This window comes from Dermacentor albipictus, chromosome 10 (genome assembly GCF_038994185.2).
Source record: "Dermacentor albipictus isolate Rhodes 1998 colony chromosome 10, USDA_Dalb.pri_finalv2, whole genome shotgun sequence".
NCBI classification, from domain to species: domain Eukaryota; kingdom Metazoa; phylum Arthropoda; class Arachnida; order Ixodida; family Ixodidae; genus Dermacentor; species Dermacentor albipictus.
In genome coordinates this window covers 31,585,316-31,607,797 of record NC_091830.1, presented here as the reverse complement: position 1 = coordinate 31,607,797, position 22,482 = coordinate 31,585,316, and the positions used below count along the sequence as shown (strand labels likewise).

Here is a 22,482-nt window from a genome sequence, read left to right as displayed (position 1 = left end):
GACACTGCTTTTCTCTTGCCACCCTCAGTTTTTGTACAACCTGGAAATAAATTAAATATTTTCTAATTCTTACATCATAGTAGCCATTAAAAAGACAGTAGAAATGACAGTAGATCACTGCTGGGGGTTATAACATAATAAATAAGTACATCACAACAAAAAATTGACATATGAATTCATTAGTGTGAGTTTTAAAATGTTATTGGCATTGCAATAGCAATTATATAATTGCAGCGCATTCATGCCATCAATGTTGCCATTGTCCTGCATATCTTATCAATGGCGTATGTGTGGCGTGCATGCGGAGGGTTAGAAGTTGTCCAGAGACACAGAGTGCTTTTTGCTGCAAAAACAACTAAGCAAAGTTGGCCCATCGTCAATGCACCATTCAATCTGATCGGTGGCCAAGCCAGGGCAGCGTTATGCCTTCTGTGTTGGCATGAGCATTGTGTGAATGCACACTATAAGTACACAAGCGTCCCTGCTGAGCTGCTGTGTGTATGCATTGGTCTGAGCGAAACAGACAGTAAATGTCACACTAACGTTTTCACCTCATGCACCATCGAGGTGCAATGCCTGCAACCAACACTCTTCATCGCACCAGCATTGTGAAACACCTGGCTGCTGTCAGGGCAATGTACCTTCTGCTCAGCAGGTGCTGCCTTGCGTGCTACTTCACAAAGCTACACTTCACCATCGCTGTCAACGCTTTGCCCTTCTAGCAAAACTGACAAATGTTTAACGTGCCAGAAATGCCACAACTGTTCATTTGTGTGACTTGAATCAATAACTTACAGGGACAATATGGGCAGTTGCTTTCAAGTTGAGAACTTTCTATTTATGCACACAGAGAAAGAGTGCAAGAATTGCGTTGTGTGCTCATGCATACATGTACGACAGTCGAATGCGGTCCATGATAATTCAGCTGAAGCTTGAAGAAATGGAGCCTAACTTGACCTAACCCAAACTGAATTAATTAACATAATTAGTGATGCCATAATATAACCAATATTCAATGGCATAGTCAAGAAATCTTTCAGAGAAGGAGGCGGGGGAGGGCGTGCACTTGTCTGGAAAAATGGGGGCTGGGGAGATGGGTGTTGTCGCATGTCGTTTGTGTGCCCTCCTTTCCCTGGCTATGCTCCTGCTAAACTTTATTATTGCAAAGCTGCAATTAACATAACTCATCTTATGGCAACCAAATAGTATAACATAATTTAAGCTAAACTAACCTAATTTACATAATTATGGAACATACTTTCATAATCATTAAAGTCTAAACACTTTGAAACACCATCAAACCACAACAAGCTGGCTATTAAGGATAGCAAAAAACAGATTGCAAAGCTTAGTTAATTGACATTCATATTCAGCACACAACTAATTTTTAGTGGTGTGCGGTTATTCGACAGTTCGAATATTCGAATCGGTTAGTATTTGATTCGATTCTAAAGACACTTCTACTGTTCGAAATAATCGAACCCTCAAAAATTGCTACTGCCAATTCTGTAAGTCCGCTTCGCCGCATTATAGCTGTGTTATGCGGCGAGGCATACAAAATGTAATGCGGTGAAGGATATTTTTTGTGCAGTGAAGCATCAAAAGTAAGACGGGGGCACTGTTATGGGGCCCTTGTTGATGCCTATAACTACCCGACGCTATCTGCTCAGGTACCCACACTGTTATGCCTCATACATTTGAACAACACCAGCAGCCATGTGGAAACCTCTGCATCAGCTACTAATCTGGCTAAGGGCCTAAAATCATTCTTGAACTACAAATTTGGCTAATTAGCAAGCTTGGCAATGCTTTTAGACCCTCATTCTAAAGTGGCTGAGTACCACCAGAATGCTTTAGTAGCAAAACTTAAATACCTGGCTTCGGAAGAAGCAAAGAAAATTCCAACACCAAGGAACCCAGATATGTCATCAACAATGAATCAGTGTGACTTTAGGAATCACTTATCTGTACACCAATTCATTTGTTGCAAGTACTGATTTCTTTATTTGTATCCTTTTAGATGTCAACATTGTACACGACAATGGATGAGGTAAGAACTGTTTTGATCTATGTCAGTTAGCCACGTCATGTGGTACACTCACTTCTTTTGTTTATGACAACAGTTTCTTGGCACACTTTTCTTGTATACTCACATGCTTGACCAGCATATTAGTTAATTCATGTGTGTGGGGCACTTAAAAAGGAGGTATTACTTGCTACTGAGGCTACACATTGGAAAAGAACTTGGATGTGCACTGCAACCATGCACAAATGAAGCGTTGTCTAGCAACACAGATTGATTGCTCACTGAACACATGTAAGTGTGGTCCACTGTTGACCCTTTCCATACTACAGAATACGACAAAAAGTGTGTTAAACTTCCCATAAATCTCAAAAAACATGCCTTTATGACAACTATGCTTGTTATTGACTGTACTGGTACAAATTGCAGTGACTACTATACTCATCAGCAGCAAAGGTTAAGGAAAGCACCTAGTTAGAATACTAGCACTGATTACTGGCACTGAGATTAGACAAGAATTTATGTGCACTAATCTTTCATCACTGTTTCGGTCTGCCTAATGCAGCATAACAGTCACCAGTCTTCTTTAAAATGCAAAGACTGAAGTTGTGCAATTTTGCGTACGAAATTGGTGTTCCCCTTAATTGTGTACCATGCTGTGTACATATATGAAGATTGCTGATTAGAGGGTCCAGTGATCAAGATGTTGGGACTTTGCTTGCTATAGAGCAAGGAAAGGGTCTAAAATTGACTGATTGTGTAGGTATCTAATCGATGACTGTAACGCATATGATGTACATAATGGTGGAATTGAAGCTATCAAGAGCTCACTGTATGTCCTTTTCATGGGAATATTGAGACCTACTCCAGACTCTTCCTCGAGATTTGCCACAAACTAGCATTCGATGTTTAATTTTGTATTTTTTTTCTCACAGCAAGTAAGGAATGCTTTTTGTGTAGAGTATGTACAAGTGTGTAAATTTTTACTGCCACAGTGTTTATTGTACACCTCCATTAGGACTGGAAATGCTGTAGCTCTTTATCTGATAACAGGTGCTCATCAGTTGGATGATGAGGCAGTTTTACATTTCCTTTTCGTCATTGTTTGTTTATGGAACAATGTGAAAATAAGGAGGGGTGTATACATGTACCGCACCTTTGCTGTTCAGGTTCTTGCAAAGGATATGGAGTCCGGCTTGCCAAATGCTGTCAGGGTTGCCCTTGGAGACCCTCACTTTGTAAGCTTGTGTGTGTGTTTGCTTAATTAAGTTTTGCTTTCTTGTTACATGGGTCCTCAACTGAATGTACCTGAGCCACTGAAAATTTTGGGATCTTCCAGCTTTTCTCCAGTTGTTGCAATATGGTATCTGCTAGGTGTATTCTCCAAGAAAGGCCGTGATAACATTCCCTAACTTGAGTAAAAAAGAAATTCTTGTAATTTCTAGTTCTTGTGTAAGCAGTAGTATACTAAATGGCATCCACTGAACAAAAAGATTATTTGTTAACGCTGAAAATCCTCCTTGTTCCTCAAGTTTGACAAATATTACAAAGGACACTTGAGCAACACAACAATGATGCAATGAGTATGCAAGGCAGCATGGAGGAAGCAAGCAACTGAACGTTTTCATGCGTTCATGCTTTTGCATGCACACTGAGGTTTTGTCTGACTCACACACTGGTCTTGTCACACTGCACTCTTTTGTATTGTGCTCAGTACAGCATCATACTAAAGCACACATTGTGCCAATGGAAAAAGCCATGCCAGATCTGAGATTTTGTCATCTAGAGATGGTGATTTTCTCTTGTTCTCATAATGAAGGGAATAAAAAGGAAAATTCCATGACTAGGATTTTTCAACACAAAAAGAGTATAGAAAATAGCATTGAGTGAAGTTTCCGACTTACCTGCTTACAAGAATCGCTGTTTGAACGCAGGTCAAATGTTCCGTTTCATAAAGGCACAGACTGAGCCTTCACATCGAACATTCTAACTGTATATGAAGCTCAACTTCAGACTAATATCAATGTGCATGTTAATGGCATCACTGCAGATGTTTACTGCAGGCAGTGCTGCCTGGAATACACCTAAATTAACACGAGGTGACTGCATTCCTGCACAGGAGATGTTCCTTGACATATTTTCATACCTCGAAGGACCAAGGTTGCGGGACAAGGTTTCCCACGGCGAAGTGGACCTGAGGACAGTCAGCGAAGGTCTCGTGCTTCACCTCTTGCACCTGACAGCAATTACATGCAGTATTGAGCCACTCGAGATTGCGAATACTGAGGCAAGTGGGCTAATCTGTCTGGAAACTTTCTTTCTCAGTTGCTCTTGGTGAGGTATGTTGACGTCAGTGATGTTCACTAGGAGGTCACATCATACCTGGATTCCTCAGTGTGCTTCAACAATGTGGACTACAATTTTCTTCCTTTCTTTGTTGTTTGTTTTTCTCTTATTTCTCCCATGTGGAAACAATAAACAGCACACATGGAGGTGGTTGAGAATAAAGCTGCTAAGAGACGGCTCGAATATCTCTCAGCCCTCTAACAGCATATGACAGCAAAGCAAGGCAAGAAGCACACGCACAAAAAATGAGAAAGGGAAAATAAAGACGTGGCATGTAACCACACTTAAGATAAACACTGCAGGTACAGGCACTTAATGAATGCTTAAATGTGATGCGGAAGGTGCACGGTCACCGTGACTACACGATCCAGTTCGACATGAATCTCTTTAGCATTGTTTCTTGAAATGCAGAAAAGAGATTTCTGCTTGTGCTTCAACCAACTTTCTCTATAGAAGCTGCGATTTTTATTTTGATGGCCTTGTGGTGTTGGCTGGTGCTGTATAGGACAAAATTACAATTATATCCCGCTAAAGCTACAGAGACGTGCACTCATTTTGAGACCTCTTGTGTACATTTGTTCTAAGTTTATGCTACTGACAACAAAACTTTACAAACACCCCTCGTACATTGAGCTCGTACAGTGTGGTCCACTGTTAAAGGGAACACTTAATTGTGCGCCTCTCACATTGCTGGCACCCTAACTGCAAGTGGCTGCTGAAGCAATGTCAGTGCGCTGCACAGGTGTGTCGAAAGGAGTCAAAGCTACCAACCAGGAGTTATCTGCTGAAAAACCTAGGTGATCATGCTCTTGCAAGAGAGGAAAATCCAGGCATGGCTCTGCATTGAAGTGTTCCCTTCAGCAGTGGACCACTCTGTACGGCTGTACAGAGACATGAGCTCGCTCCTGTCTGCAGTAACACTGGTAGGCAGTTTTGTTTTTCTTCGCCCATGACATTATCATCATCATATGGTAAGCTGAGGATGAAGAGGTGGCAGGATGAGGACAACAGTGTGACAGAAAGGCAGACGAAGTGATTTTCACTGAGTCTCACCTTTAATTACATGCAACATTGCATATGCAGCATGCATCGCCACTTCATGGGGTAGGCTAGAGGCTCACTGCTTGATGACACCCACCTATCTGGTGACAAAGAGTGCATATGGGACATTGGCACGAAGGTGATACAACATTGTAACAGAGTGAACCTAGTTTTCTAGCCCTTAAGTGCTGTTGGATTAAGATTAGTGCTTCACGTGATAGGAGCCAAAAATATGAAAGCGGGTTACGCGATTGGATGTAATGCTGACTCCATGCATTCTAGTTGTAATAGGTAGAAGTTAGTATGTGGCAAGCCCATAGATATTGACCATTTCCCTACATGATAGTGGTGCCTGACACTTTCTTATAAACCTCATGACTTGCGCTGAAGTCATAAAGCGTGGCTTGCATTAGGAACCAATAGTTCCTTATATGGTGGCTTGTATTTTCATTCAAAGAGTATTTTCACATCAAGGTTGAGTGCATACTACTGGTTCATTTGCACTGAAATTTTGCAACAAGATTGCATTTTCTTTTTTGTCCACATCTCTCAGTGAAGAACTTGGTATCTTTTCCTGGCTGCTTTGTCCCAAGAATAATGAAGAACCGTCGTTTTATGCGACACGAGGTTTAGAGCTGGATTTCTTGCTGGAATTGCCATATTTCAATGGGGACGAAATGCAAAAAGGCTTATACGTGTACTTAGATTTATGTGCACGTTAAGGAAACCAAGGTGGTCAAAATTAATCCGGAGCCTTCCACTATGGCAGCTGTTGTAGCCACAGTATTGCTTTAGAGTATTAAACCCGATCACTCAATCAATCAAATCAATTAATCAATCAGTTTATTGTATGATGTCAACCAAAGAATGCTATCTTGATTTTAAACTTGAGTGAAAACGTACGATTTGAACACTAGCAAGGCACTTCCCCTAAGGGTGAACAATTCTTTGTGGCGCAGAGTGCAAGCCATCAATGGATCTGCTTCTCTTCCTTTCAGAATGGCTATGCCGCAGTATTAAGGAAAGTGTCAAACAGCTATCGGGCACACTTTCACCCTACTCAGCTTCTGTGGAGAAAGGTATTCCCTTCTTTATTTTTCAATGCGAGAGCATTCTTAGCCTAATTAATTAGGTGAAAAACAGATATCCACCCATTCATAGCAATTGCTTCAAAGGAAGCCCATATGGGTTCCTCGAAAGAAAAGCCTTGCAGTTAAAGAAAAATTCGTCCTGGTTCAGGGCTCGAACCCAGGACCACCGCTTTTACAGGGCAGCCGCTCTACCTTTCCTTTGTAAGCAACTGAAACATATTTTGTTGCACGCTTTTGGAATGAATATATCGAAACTGGCGTCATCCTGAATATTCATTCCAAGCACGTACATCTTGCAAGCTCACCAGCCACAATTCATAAATTGAAATATGTACCATAGAGTAACTAATTAACATGTTATTTAGTTAATTGTGTTAATTGATCTTGATTATTAATTTCTCATGCAAGTAATGTCCACTTCTTTCAGCAATCTAGCTCAAAAATTATAGATAATGCTATGTGCTGTAGGAGATTTTTCTAAATTCCGCATAGTTTAGAAAGACCTGCAATATATATTGTGCTTATCAATACTCATGCTTAGGAGGTCTCACACTTTCTGTTTTGGGACCCCTTCCTGTAGAATACTGTGTGTATTTGTTTTGATATATGTTTTATCCATAAATTTGCATTGAAATCAGTCGAATTATTAGTGAAAGGGAAGTGATAAAGGAGGGATGTCTGTGGTCAAATTTGCTCCTGGGATCGCACAATGTCTCCCCGATAGAAAAGTGCACTGCAGAACCTCAGCCATGCATATCGCCTGCACGCGTAGCGGGTGTGTTGAAATTTCAAATTTGTAATGTACAGGTACAAGAGGCCATCCCCAAGTTGCATCGCCTTTGCACAAACCGAGTAATTGGTGAAGGCACAACAGTGAGCCAGAAGATTGGCGAGATGGATACCTGCATCCGTTTGCTGGGCGAGAAGTGGAATGTAGAACTGCCAAGAAGCTGGAATTCAAGGTCTGCTTACTCTGCTTGCTACACTCATATGGGTTCAGGCCTACCTTCTTTGAGTAATGCTTAGTTCCCGTTGACTGCCTCTTTGAACACTAGTTGCGAGTTGCCTTATGGTTTAGTAGTGTTCTTGGAATCATCTTATCTTTGGCTATTTTTATGGCTGCAGGCAATGCCTGCTGGGCAGTATTGGCACTGTAGACTACCAAACAAGAAAGACCCAATTCGTGCGAATGCAACTAGCATCTGTCGTCAGAGTCTATACAGAAGCATTGGGCTTTATACATATCGACTTTTTAGTTGTGCCTTCTTGTATTCTAGTGTCCAGCTTCAACAGGCTGCCATCACTCCAAATGCAGTCTTCCTGCTCAGTGATCAGATGGGCCAGTCTTAGTTTAATTTCCACCAGGGCTATGAAAGATACCAATATAGTCTACGGCATATTGGGCAGTAGTGTTAAGAAACGTGTAGTACTAGAAACTTGTGCACAAGTTTAATAGTGCAATTTCTAGTAGCATGGATTTTGTAGTGTGTGATCAGTTAAAGCGATCAATCAACAAAACCGGCAGTGCTAGACCAGCCTTGACACCTGCCTCAATGGCGCTTCAAGCTGGGCACAATTAAGAGTCACTGGAAAAAATGTCAGAGTACCGCAAAGGTATGCAGCATTCACCGTTGTTCACCGGTCATTCACTTCACCGATTGCATGAAAAAAGTCCACTTGCATGAGAGAAATGTTCCAGCAAACTATGCGTAAGTTTGTACATAATTGTACAGAAAGCATCGATGATGTTTGACAGTGTTAGCGAATTGCCCAAACAAGCGACCGAATGCATGAACAAGGGGCAGTCCACCACCGCAACCCCTTTCCCTTCTTCTCACCCTTCCATTTCAACTCATTTGCACGAGAGCTTGCACCCTTTGCTTTGGTGCCTTCTTATCACAAGTTCGACAGCCACCACTCACAAAAACGGGTGAAAGAGGCAAAGAAAGCTATTTACCAACACACCTTGCACAAGTTGGAAAGCATTAAGTTTTTGCAACCAACTCTAGGCAGCCACACAGAACATTGTTAGTGGTCGTCCTTCCCACACAGAAGGTTAAAAAAAAATGCCTTTCCAGACTCTGTTTGGTGGCTACACCTGAAAGTGCAGCAATCAGTTATGATGCTGGGGTAATTTCTGGCATCTGTGTTAGCACGCATTGAATAAAGTGACAAAGTGCTGCTAAAAGTCTGCCCACACCATGTGTTCAATAGGCACACACCGAAAACACTTCAAAGCAGTGAGAGTTCGCGTGACATGCATGACCCATTAACCGCAGCACTGGTGGCGGCTGCTAGTTAAATACAAATGCAATACTTTGACATTTTTTACCGTGACTCTATGCACAATGATGTATTGATGATGTCTACTGGCATCATGTTGCCGGCAGAGCTCATTGCTGTGCACCAAGTGTGTGTGGTCTGTAAAATTTCGGAGAAATTCCGACAAAATCACCGAGCTTTATTGCGACAGCAATTATACAGACGCTCGAGGCGCATGCATGTCATTGCCTTTGGCACTGCTGTCGTCGTGCTGTCACAGTATCGGCGCGCATGCTTGGCCGCGTGCGTGGACGGCTCAATCATCAAATCGACTCTGCCGATGTCAGGGCAGCAATCCGGATTCCACGGCTGGCATGAGCATTGGGTGCACCCACATCGGTATTCTTGCTGAGCAGCTCTGTGCATACCACACCATGCTGCATGCACTGGCGTGAGCGGAACTGACAGTTAATGTCAAGCTAAATCTGTCTAATCCTTTCTTTGGGCGGTGACAGATGCCGATGGTGTTGCTTCGGTCTCATTTCATGCACCATCCTTCCATCTCCAGCACCATCGAGGTGCAACACCTGCAACATCACTGGGGGTGTTCTTATTGCACCAACATTCTGAGACGGCTTCAGCGCAACACCAAGCCTTGCTATGACTTTCATTGCATGGCCTTCAGGCTAAACTACCAGTTTTTTGAAGGATTCTGCAGATTGACGTTCACCTAACTTAGCTTCTCTTGGCTTCTTTTTTTGTCAGTAAGTGCAGCCATGAGGGGCATGTTGAGCTGACTGCACAATGCAGAAATGCATTGATAGAGGACAGGACATCTATTTCATTTCATTTTCCATTCTTCTTTTGTTTCATACCAAATGGTTGATCTCAGCAATAACAATGGTGCTGTGGCATTTGAGCCAATGATGAAGGCATAAAAAGAATAGAAAATCAAATAGATTATTGTGAAGTACTGCTCCAGTTACATAGCAAACTGATGCCAATTTAAGTGCCCAGTACTTCTAAACATTGTCACTTCTTTTATGGCAAGTAAATTACTAAATCGGTCATGCTTGAATGCTAGGCTGCCCCCTCCCTCCCCCCTTCCTTGCCTCGTAGACTTAAAGGTTGCGCGATTCTGGATGGAATATGCTTATAGTATTCTTATTAATGTTGCACTTAGTGGAAGTTGAAGGAGCCATTCTGTGCATCTGACCACTCCTGAAATCCCGAGAGCATTTTAGTTGGTGGGTTCCAGAATTTTATTATGTGCATGAAGTGATTGGGTCAGTATAATCAACATGTTAATTCCTCAAGAAGTAGTTGTTCTATCACTATCCTGTTAATCCATGATTGCCGTTGTCTAACTGAAGTTCACGTGTTACTCAATGCTGGTCCATTACATGATAGATTGCTATATGTGGGATTGCTGTTGTCAGTTCAACGCTATATGTTGCATAGAGCCAGAACAGAAGTTGATTATGCTAATGCGCCTAGTAACTACCAGCAACGTGTTGTCATCTGCAGTATGATGAGTGGTTTTGTGTGCATTGCACTGTAGTTTGAAGGCAGCCTGGATTATTGTGTTTCAGTGTTGCTGCAAACACTGGCAATATGAGGAGTGCTTTGTCTTAGTCTCCTTGCAGATCTGAAGCTCCTGAGAACGTCCGTGGTGACCAGCGCTCCTGCAACTGTGTTCAGGCCCAGGAAAGAGCTTATGGTTGTGACATTGTTGAGACGGATGTGTGATGAGGCCTGCATCACCCTGGACCAGCTGAATGACACACTGACTTCGAGGGCGGAGAACTGGAACTTGCGAGGGTTGAGGTCACGTCGGCGAGAGAACTTCAGGAGGCTCTTGGAAAGGTGCAGTGAAGAGGTTGCTGTCGTCACCAGTGTCGTCATCAACCTATTTATGTCCACTGTAAAGATGTTGCCGTCCAATTTTTTAAAATCTCTGCATGCATTTATAGCCTTTCTTTTTGTTTTTCTGGGCTAGTGAGCCTCGTTATTCATTGTATTAGTGCAGTGTCATTATTAATGGCTGTTATACCAGAGCACTGCCAGCCTACTAGCTTAAAGCTCCACGATATCAATGGGTAGGGCTTTAAGTTTGTATCATAGTTGAAATGCAGTCATTATGACTAATAGGTTGTTTGTGGGATAGTCAGAAGCTGTATGAATATGCTTATTAACATGGTATTTCTTTTTCCAGTGTGCCTGTGCTGTACGATGGGATTTCGTTAACTTTCTGGATAATCTTCTGCTGCATTAGACGAGTCAACGACACTGAGTTGCTCGACGAGTTGCAATTTGACAAGCTTCTAAGGTAGGCCGGAGTGCTGCAAGCTGCGTAAGTGGGTTTGTGTTCAACAGGAAAAACAGTGCAGGTGATGGGACAAGAGATATACAAACAATGTATCTTTCCTGTTTCTATATCTCTTGTACTGTCATCTGTGTTGATCAGTCGCCATGTTTAAAGGCCAACTGAAACTAAATTTTGGGCTGTGTAAGAAGCCGAGTTTCAGATAATGTAGGTAAAGCACTGCCTTCGTGCTGGGTAGTTGCGTCATGAAAGGGTCACGAAAGTAGACGCTTTAATAATGAAACTGGAAAGAAAAATGAAGCTACACTATTACCGCTTGCCACTAGTGACACATGACTCAAACGCACGGCTCCTCGCATGGCCTCAGAGATAAGGCACTGTTCACAGTGCGCTGAAAAAAATTTGGACATGCTGAGACTTGCATCTTATCCACTATCCACCAGGTCGTATGGCTGGGCACTATTTAAAAGCTGCTAATCAAACAAAGATTTAGGCAGTTACCAGCCTTGCGTCATTAACAAGATTGTCTCACTAGTATTGATTTATTACCAATTTACCAAACTGAAGTTTTGTTGCAGGTTCGGTGGCCAGGTACAAGTACCCCTGGTCACCATGAAAGGCTCTATAGAATGTTTCATGGTGTGCCAGGTAGCTGCTTTTCAGACTGCATAGTTAGGAGCAGGAACCTCAGATGGCTGGTCCTAGTACCTTCTGTCAAAACAATGAATACATGCCTGCCACATTTTAGTACTGAACATGGCAGCACCTAATGACCCAATTAGCTTTTCTTCAGAAGCGTGTAAGTGTTGTGAAGTGCCCATGTTTAGCATAAGCTTAGGTGTGCAAAAGCTTGCTAAGAGGTTACATGGTTTCTTCACTGCATCTGGTTTGTGTTAGAACTCACTCATGAATTACTACAAAAGAGGGAAAATCAAGAAAGGGGCTGACAGATGGAGTAGCACACTGTGGTATAAAGTTTGTAAACAGGGATCAGGTGCCTCAGAAAGGCTGGCCAACGTTTCGATAGGAGGACCTATCTTCGTCAAAGGCAGCCTCGTCATCCTCGGCATGTCAGTGTTAAACGGTTAGTGCAGTGACGTCACTGCACTAACCTTACAATTACTTTACAATTGTCGCTGTAGATATGCAAACAATTTTAAGCCAATGCTTCACACAGATGTAGTTGAATCTCCTTATTAGCTGATGTGGTCATTGAAAATCGACTTATGAAACTGGAACGATCTAATTAAGCTCAATAAGTTATAATGGCGATAGTAGCAGTAAAGAAAGAATCGTGTGACCAGCACTGCATGCAAGTAGGTCACGTGACCAGCGCATGATCACGTGACGTGGAAACGGAATGTTGGCAAGGGAGTGCAGTGCATAATTCTTTCTAGTGAGAAGGTCAGATAGGTGAGCGAAGAGTTTTTTTTTTTTTTTTGTTCCCCCACATACAGATATCTTACACTACTGTGATAACCTATCAGGTAGTGTATTGCATGGCATGTTGACTAATGAGTAGGGTTGTTCAAGTAGGCAAATTTTGTGATTAAATAAAATACAAACATTTCATTAAAATGGGTAAGGCGTGCAGACATGGACGCAAGGGAAGAGAAGTGGACAACTCTTGCGTCCGTGTCTGCACGCCTTACACTTTTTTGCATTATGAATCCTTACCAACTAGCTCAGCTTTCTGTCGTCTTAAATTTCATTAAAATGTCACTGAACACCATATATATATATACCTGTGTCAGAGAAAAAAAGAAAAAAATTGCATCAATTTAATGGCACAAATACGGTGATAGCCACTATGGTAACGGAGCAATGCTTTGCATAAGCTGAAGCAGCATATCTGCAGGCAAAAAGGAGCATCCTTGATAAGACGACATCAAGATATCGCTCAATATTGATGCACTGATCCATGCATTAGCTCAGGAACTGGTACCTCTGTACAACTGCTACACCTCCTGAAACTTAGTAATTCAGAGCAGTCATTGCAGGAACGATCAAGTATTTCATGCTGAGTTGTAGTTACAGTGAACATATTAAATGACCTTGTAAAGTGCCATCTCTCTGTTGCCTTCAGCAGTCATTCATATTTTGTATATGCAGCTACACCCTAATTTTGAAATATTTATAACATGAAGTTCAAGGATCGAATGTGAATTGAAAGACAAGAACTAGTATACGATTTGTATTCATATGTTTAATATTTGCTCGCCCCTACTAATGAGCAGGGGTATTTGAACAGCAAAACTTTCAAATTGAATACGAATATACGAGAAAACGACCCTCGAGTGTTGAATGTTTTCTCATTGCTAAAGCAATGTGAAATATAACATACACAGAGAGTCTGGTTTGTAAAAAGAAACGAAAGAAATTGGACTTATTTACATTGGGACATACACCTAAATAACATTCACGATTAGACGTCTGTGTAACTAACTCAGGAGCTTCTAAATGAACAAATGCTTTGAATTATCAGGGGCACCATGGCAATGTCAGTAATGAAAGAAGGGAACAGCATGTTACTAGATGCATGTACAGTGTTGAGTTCACTGAAGGAGGGAAATTTGATAGAATGCCACCGTACATTGTGTTAAAGGGATGCATACAGGGTGAAACTGGCTAAATAATAAATTGGAAAAAATTCATATGTAAACCGCCTAAAAGCGAGCCATGCTTACTTAACAACTGAAAGTGATTGAGAAGTTGTCTACCCTGTGTGCTCTCTCTCAAAGACTGGTGCCTCTATGCAACAACTGCATCTGACGTTCAGCAGAGTCATTCCAGAACACTCCTCGCACCCATCGTTCTGTCTCCCTCAAGGCTAAAATAACTTCTTTAAAGCCCTTCGATACTCGAATTGAATGCGAATCAAGTATTAGTAGGCACTATTCTATTCCTATTCAAAATTTCAAATCTTTGCACAGTCCTGCTGTGAGTCGCGTCAGTGATATTATACTGACCTTTTTTTTTTCTTCAGGTTATTGAAAGCACTGGTGAAGTTTGTCGAGAACTTGCACTCTCAGACGTCTCCCTCTCAAAATCGGTGGGATGAGTCATGCAAGCTCTCCAGGGACTGCGTAGCGATGCTTCTGCGACATCTGAACAATGACTCGGCAACTCTCTACTCATCACTGAGTGGGCATGTGTTATGACACATCTGTCAGTGCAATAAAACTGTGAACGTGTTCCCCATGAATTCTGCAAATTTTCACACGTGCAAGACCTGAATGAGGATCAAATGGCCAACTGCATCTGGCTGAAATCTGTACACAAGTTTACTTATTTTCGCACGAGATATCTGACGGCCAGTTTAGTATGGCATGTTGATGTTCTGTACAACAAAGTCGCCGCTCATGATCATAAATCATGATCCCAGCCATGCTTTGATAAGTCTCTGCAAATGCAATATTCTCCTAATGTACTTAGCATTCTTTGGAAACTTCATCTAATTTACAGTATGTCTGTATGTCTTTCCCTGCCTAACCTCTTTCGCACCAACTTGGGTCATGGGCGGTGCATGGTCTAATGGCAAGAGTATAGGGCCACTCCACTGAGGGAATCAGGTCCAAAACTAACCGTTGGACCAAACTGGGCCCCTGAGTATGCGACACTGGGTATGTGTGCCCCTTTTCTCCTCTTTCACGACAACTTCTTCGCTGGGTATGTGCAATGAGTATCTGCCACTCTTCAGTGAAGCTCTTATATGCCAGCTGGGGTGACTGGCTATATGCCCCAAGGTATGTGCCACATTTAAATGAACCTCTGATGCAAACGTGGTCACTAATCACTAGTCATCGTAACAAAGCTAAATAAGAAATATAGATCAAACATAGCAGAAGCCTGCGCTCCAACCTACAGTCATGACGAAGACATCATCATGACTTTAGGTCCACTGCAGGACGAAGGCCTCTCCCGGCGATCTCCAATCGCCCCTGTCTTGCGCTAGTCAATTCCAACTTGTGCCTGCAGATTTCCTAATTTCATAACCCCACCTAATTTTCCACTGTCCTCAACAGTGCTTCCCTTCCCTTGGCGCCAATTCTGTGATTAATGGTCCACCGGTTACCTTCCCTAGGCTTTATATGGCCTGCCCAGCAACATTCTTTCTTAATGTTCCTAACGAAAAAATTGAAAAGTTTTATGAAGGTGTTGAATTTGCAGTAGGAAAGATCACGAGTAACTTCAATGGAAAACTGAGGGAAAAGCAGGCTGGGGAACAAGCAAGTTGGCAACTACAGCATAGATTCTAGGAACACGAGAGGAAAGGAGTTGGTAGAATTCACAAAAATAAATAGACTCCAAATAATGAATACCTTCAGGAAGCAGACCTAGAAAAGCCGTAATGGAGAAACAATAAGTGAAATAGATTTCATGCACTGTGCTGATTCCAGCATGATACAGAATGTAGAAGTGTTAGGTGAGAGAAATATTATAGGTCAGTGGGTCTAGAATATTGCTCTCAATTTGATAAGATAAAGAGCAAAATTAGTCAAGAAGGAACAGGCCAACCTAGACGTACAGGAATTCAGGCTACAACATATATGCAGCGTTAGAACAGGAAGATGAAGATAACAAAGTTTATTAATAAAACTGTAACTAGGCTGATTTCAGAAGCTGCTAAAGTGGGAGGTAAGGCACCAAGGCAACCAGTAGGTAAGTTTTCCCAAGTAATAGACCTAATAAAGAAATGACAAAGCATGAAAGTGTGCAAGTCAAGAGATCAGATATAATTTGCTTAACTTTCAAAGCTGATAAACAAAAAGAAAGCAAGCAATAATTGAAACTTTAAGATTCCAAAAGCAGTAAAAAATGGTGACAGCAAGAAATCATCCAGAACAAAACATGGCATGATAGAGGGCAAGATGTATGCAGTGAAAGATAAGCAGGGTAATGTCATCAGCAATTTTGACGATATAGTAAAGGCAGCAGAAGGAATTCTGTATTGACCTGTACAGTGACTAGAGCAGCCACACAATCTTCATTGGAAGTAGGCACAAGCAAAGTACAGAGGCTCATATAACTAGCGATGAAGTTAGAAGGCCCTTGCAAGACGTCCTCGGGAGAAGCAGCAGAAGATGGAATAATGGTAATAAAAAATGGAGGACATATGCTTGAAAAGCTTGCGGCCCTTTGTACAAAATGCCTCACAACTTCAAGTATACAGAGAGCTGGAAGATGGAATGCCAATGTTGTACTAATCAATAAGAAGGAAGATGTTAAAGAATTGGAGAATTATAGGCCCATTAGCTTGCTTTCAATATTGTATAAAATACTCACTGTGATAATTTCCAGTAGAATGATGGTAACTTGACTTCACTCAATGAGATAACAAGTTAGCTTCAGGTAGGAATATATTCTACAATTGATCACGTGCATGTAATCAAGCAGGTAATTGAGAAATCTGTGGAGTACCATGAACCTCTCTATATGACTTTCATAGACCATGAAAAGGCACTTTATTCAGTAGGGAAAACAGCAGTCATGGCGGCATTGCGTAATCAAGCAGTAATTTACTGGCTATACAATTCATAAGCTCCAATATATGCCGTAAAGTAATTCGTTTAAATTTCTATTATAGAAACTTTGTTAATTAGATTCATTTTGACTTTTTTTTGCAAAAAATGCCCACCTCTGAGACTAATCTAGCTCAATGACCTATGGTACATGCCATAGGTAATTTTTTTAAATGTTACCGATAAAAAAATCTCAATGCTTTCTTGCACGAATGCAACATCTTCTCCAAAGACCTCCTCTTCAACATCTTCAGATGTTCACTTTTTAAGGGCACTCTCTGAGTTCTCAAACTGAACGATAGCAAGAAGCCAACGAGCTCAGGCAGCTCAAGATCTTGTCTTTTGCAGCCCCCGCCTCGTACAGAGGGTAGTTTTGGAGGTATTTTAGATCATAAGGCAGTTAATGTTTCTCTTTCTGTGCCTAAACGAAACATTGTATGCACCTAATTTCCTCATTTTAACCGTGAAGATGATGCTCGCATGATTGGTATACATTGAGGGACTATTCTGACTGCTATTGTAACTGTGTGCTAATAATGACCTTGATGATTTTGTTTTTCGAAGATATTATTCACTGGTGTGTTCAGCACTTACTCCCGTTAAAACCAAGGAAGAAAAGGTTAGCTAACTAAGCCATGGGCAGCAGGAAACATTTTACATTTAATTGTCATGTCTGTGTAAACGCTATATGCATTTAAAGCGCAGTGGCGATCTTGTTAAATCCGCGCTCTTCTTCAATCAAGTCAGCGAGATATATATAACTAAATCCAAACAAGCAAAGGACTTGTAGCAGTATCTACTTAAGGCCCGCCACCGTTTCCCACCTCCTAATTTTGTAGCAAAATAAAATTTGGAAAAACAGTTCTATCAAGCGTAATGTGCACACACGTATGCGTTTGTGCCAAGTGCTGGTAAATTTCTGAAAGCTGCTACCAGACGAAAGTAGTTGTCATGCTGAGAATGACACTATCATCACCTTATTCCACACTTCGCACCAATTAAGCTGCTGCCAGGTCATCAACTTCAATGCAGTGACGCTGATTAGGCCTCGCCGGCAGCTATGGCAGACAGCATGCCATTAATTGCAAGAAGTTTGACCTTAGAATAGAGAGCTTTAGCGTCTCCACTATTCCGGAAAACAGACGTGGTTTGGGCCATATGGGCGGGACCTAAACGTGAGCGGCCAGAGCGGTGCAGCTGCTTGCAGGCGGCGTAGAGATAAAATTGCAGTAAGCTACTATATTCTGCTTCGCTGCTGGTGCAAATTTTCGGCAACGGCGTAATGGTGAACACGATTACGCCACTTTCGAAAATTTATGCCAACAGCTAAGCAGAACATAGTATTTGGCTGTGTTTATGTGGTTGACCTTTGCTCCACCAGCTGGCGCCACCAATCTGGCCGTACACGTTTACGCCCTTGAATCCAGCAAACCGCCCGCATTTGCCGCGGAATAACGGACCTTTAGCTTGTCCGCTATTCCAGCAAACGGAAGTGGTTTGGGCGGATTGCCGTATGGGCGGGGGCGTAAACGTGAGCGGCCGGAGCGGCGCCGCCGCATGGTGGCGTAGCTAGAGCTTAACCAGACCAGCACAGTGCTAAAATTGCAGTAACTGCTTCGGAAAGGGAGCGGTAAGGCGCACATTAAAAAAGGCACGGCATATATGGTCATGTTTGTGTTATGAATTAGTGCACTTGATTACGAAAAACAAGCAGAGGGAAATCGCACTCTGAGAAGACCGATAAACATACAGTGCGACGCAACTTTAGAAATAATAGAAATGTCCAAGAATTAGAGGACGAAAGGAGATTAAATCGTCGCGACGGCACATCATAGTCGCCGTAGCTAGGCGTCGAAGTCTATATAACGGAATTATTTTTGAACAGTTCTGATAGTGTCCACGCAACAATGGTTGCTAGTGTACTGTCAAATGCTCATATGCTGCGGCCTAAAGCTCACGGCATGGTGCGAAAACGTGCTCACAGTGAAAGCAAAACATTGTGCGCGGACATACATGCAAACGCGCAGTCGGTCGCTGCGAACCCGTGCGATCGCTGAATTGAGGCTCCATTCTGTTATGCCCCATTTGGTTATACAGACAGCTCACTATAAGAACATATTTCGCATAGTTTACTCTCAGCGTTTGCCTACTTTTCACGCAAGAAGCCGGTTCGGGAGACCATCGCGGCGACCGCGCACAGTGGCGTTCACTGTACGTATTCGGTAAACAGAGCGTCTGTAAACGATTCTGTGCTTTCAGTTTGTCCAAGATTATTATATCGACCATCAAAAACTTCCCTCGTTTTGAGAGTACCTAGATAAATGTCCAGGAGGGCTCCCGCGTGGTGTTTTTATTGAGCGCCGTAAGCGAAAGGCCCTAACTGGTGACACGCTGCTGCCACGCACGGAAGTGACGTCACAGTTATGATGACGTTGTTTAAACAAGTATGGCGTGTTCCGGTTTATAGTTTTGCGCGCGCTCCTGGAGCTGCTTCAGCTTTTCAGCTTAGCTAAAACACAATTTTACGGTTTCTTACTGTGTTGTGTGATAGAATGTTGTTCTAGTTAGTTGCGCTGGAAGAACCGGATGATGTTCGAGCTTGCGATGTCGAGCCACACTTGGGCGCAACGCTGGAGCAGCTCGTTTCTTGATGCCTTGGAGCGCGTTTATGGTTGGTAGTGTGGTCTTGGGCAGAGTTCTGCCCACTTGCTGACATTGCCTTCAGGCGGGAACAGGCCTTTCTGTTAGATTCACGTTTCACGTCCAGGCTTTCGTTACTAGGCTTCTGCGTGCGTAAGGCGACGCGAAATGTTTGAATGCACTTTGCTCATCGACAAAAGGCGCCCTTACTTTGCACAGCGATTTGGAAATGTGTATGCACCATACATCGACGTCAATGCCGACGCGCACCACTTCTGCGTTTTCGAGCTCGAGAGCAGTGTGTCGACGTGGTGTCCAAGGCCAAACAGGCATCCGACTTTGCCAGAAGGCGTACACACAACTTAAAGAATCGCTACATACGACACACCCTGCAATATGCATGATCCGTGTCGGCACCATATGCAGTCGGCGCTGTGCTACCACGACTCTTCGAAACCGACAGTCCAAATGAGGCGACATGTCGTGCTGTTTCGTGGATGCAGCACAGTTCGTTCGAAGCTTCTGTAGCTTCGTAACGGCAACGTTATTCGTACTCGCCGATATTACACAGTGACCCAATATGCAGTCGGCGCTGTGCTACCACGACTCTTCGAAACCGACAGTCCAAATGATGCGACATGTTGTGCTGTTTCGTGGATGCAGCACAGTTCGTCCGAAGCTTCTGTAGCTTCGTAACGGCAACGTTATTCGTACTCGCCGATATTACACAGTGACCCAATATGCAGTCGGCGCTGTGCTACGACGACTCTTCGAAACCGACAGTCCAAATGATGCGACATGTCGTGCTGTTTCGTGGATGCAGCACAGTTCGTTCGAAGCTTCTGTATAAGCGCGAAACCTATGAGGAGCGCGCCGCGTGATCCCTCATACTACGCAAGGGAGGCGCTTCCAATAGATGGCGACTCCGTAACTCCCCGCTGCCAATAGTGACTCTGCGTTTGTGTGGTTCAGCTCTGGGCCACCAATCTGGCCACTCACGTTTACGGCCCCGCTCATACGGCAAACCGCCCGCGCTTGCCAGAATACCGGACGCACTACTCTATTAGAGAATTTTAGCGCGTCCGGTATTCCGGCAAGCGCGAGCGGTTTGCTGGTTTAGCGGGGGCGTAAACGTGAGCGGCCAGATTGGTGGCACCAGCTGGTGGTGCAAAGCTCAACCGCCTAAACACAGAGCCAATTATTATATTCTTCTTAGGTGGGGTGTAAGTTTTCGACAGCGGCGTAACTGTGAACACAATTACACCACTGTCGAAATTTGCACCAGCAGCAAAGCAGAATAAAATACGTTACTGCAATTTTAGCTGTGTTTCTCTGGTTGAGCTCTACGACACCAGGCGGCTTCCCCGCTCCGGCCGCTCACGTTTACGCCCCCGACCATCCGGTAATCCACCCAAACCACCCCAGTTTGCCGGAATAGCGGACACGCTAAATAGGTACCTTTAGCGCGTCCGGTATCCGGGAGAGCGCGGGCGGTTTTCCGGTTTAGCGGGGGCGTAAAGGTGAGCGGCCCGATCGGTGGCGCCAGCTGGTGGCGCAAAGCTCAACCACACAACCACGGAGCTAATTACTGTATTCTGCTTAGCTGCTGGGGTAAATATTCGACAGTGGCGTAATCGTGTTCACAATTACGCCGCTGCCAAAAATTTGCACGAGTGGCGAAGCAGGATATGGTGAGTTACTGCAGTTTTAGCTATGCGTTTGTCTGGTTGAGCTCTACAACACCAGGCGGCTTCACCGCTCCCGACCATGCGGTAACCCGCCCAAACCGCTCCAGTTTACCGGATTAGCGTACAAGCTCTATATAGGGACGTTTAGCGTGTCCGGTATTCGGGAAAGCGCGGGCGGTTTTCCGGTTTAGCGGGGGCGTCAAGGTGAGCGGCTCGATCGGTGGCGCCAGCTGGTGGCGCAAAGCTCAACCACACAAACACAGAGCTAATTACTGTATTCTGCTTAGCTGCTGGGGTAAATTTTCGACAGTGGCGTAATCGTGTTCACAATTACGCCGCTGCCAAAAATTTGCACGAGTGGCGAAGCAGGATATGGTGAGTTACGGCAGTTTTAGCTATGCGTTTGTCTGGTTGAGCTCTACAACACCAGGCGGTTTCACCGCTCACGTTTACGCCCCGACCATCCGGTAATCCGCCCAAACCGCTCCCGTTTACCGGAATAGCGTACAAGCTAAAAGTCTCTTATGTCTCTATTACGGACTGGGCGTTTTGGATGAGCGGAGGCGCAAACGTGAACGGCCAGCACGGTACAGCCACCTGGTGGCTCGGAGCGCAACCAGACAAACACAGCTAATATCGCAGTCACGTGCATTTTACTTTGCTGCTGGTGTAAATTTTCGGTAGGAACACGATTAAGCTGCTGCCGAAAGTTTGCGCTCAAGCCAACCGTGCCGCCACCAGCCGCGTACATTCGTCAACAACAGCACGAGCCACGCTTACCTGCTCATCGGAACCCGCGTGAGCAAATACCGCGAGAGCGTTCAACCTTGTGTTGACTTGTAGGTCGCGCTAGTATGGTGGCCTATAATCATCATATAGCGCTAACTTGGCTGGCGTGAAGCGCTTTACAGCTAACCGCAATACGTACAATTATGTTTATATTCAGCGCTCCTGTTATGGACGTACGACCCGCCGTGGATCGATGCTTATATAGTGGCTACGGTGTTGCACTGCAAAGCACAAGGTTGGTAGATGGGGATGCAGAAACGCCTGTGTACTATGCATTCGATCCACGTTATATAAGAACCACCCCAGGTTGTCGAAATTAATCTGTAGTTCACTACGGCATGGCTCATAATCAGATCGTGGTTTTGGTACCTAAAACTGCAGTCTAATTGAAATTTAATCTTTCGATCCTGTTCCAAGATTTGATACGCAGGTTTCTTGGGAAACAACAGTGCTGTCTTATTGACAGCGCTGTTGTTTCTCGAAGGTTGTGTACAACCAACTAGCCTACCCATTACCTCCTGAGCAAGCTTGCAGATTTTCCTATAGCACTCTCTCATGCAACAATAACTACCTGGAGAGTTTCGATGTGCAACACCTTGTTCTGCTCTATATCCAGAATAGAGTATGCCATACTTCGCAGAATGTCCAGGGGAATCTGCCCTACCATCCCCAGCAACCTGGAGTGGACGGCCAATGGCTTCATCAAAAAGCACATTCTGGTGGTGTGTCCAGACCTTGAAGTAGTGAACGTGTA

At 43.6% G+C, this 22,482-nt stretch overlaps 1 protein-coding gene across 4 annotated transcripts in view; it reads left to right on the top strand.

The window, feature by feature from the left end:
* LOC135912250 (endoplasmic reticulum membrane-associated RNA degradation protein-like) overlaps window positions 1–14,286 on the top strand; it is a 30,309-nt gene extending 16,023 nt beyond the window's left edge. For 3 of the 4 annotated variants that reach the window (XM_065444636.2, XM_065444640.2, XM_065444635.2), the window contains 8 exons: window positions 2,021–2,050; window positions 3,193–3,261; window positions 4,143–4,310; window positions 6,409–6,489; window positions 7,309–7,463; window positions 10,399–10,629; window positions 10,979–11,092; window positions 14,076–14,286. In XM_065444636.2, coding sequence (XP_065300708.2) covers window positions 2,021–2,050; window positions 3,193–3,261; window positions 4,143–4,310; window positions 6,409–6,489; window positions 7,309–7,463; window positions 10,399–10,629; window positions 10,979–11,092; window positions 14,076–14,250 — 1,023 coding nt within the window. In that variant the 3' untranslated portion in view covers window positions 14,251–14,286. Of the gene's footprint in view, window positions 1–2,020; window positions 2,051–3,192; window positions 3,262–4,142; window positions 4,311–6,408; window positions 6,490–7,308; window positions 7,464–10,398; window positions 10,630–10,978; window positions 11,117–14,075 lie in introns of all 4 variants that reach the window. The other variant, XM_070526961.1, reaches the window with a different exon arrangement.
* The last annotated feature ends 8,196 nt before the right edge of the window (window positions 14,287–22,482 follow it).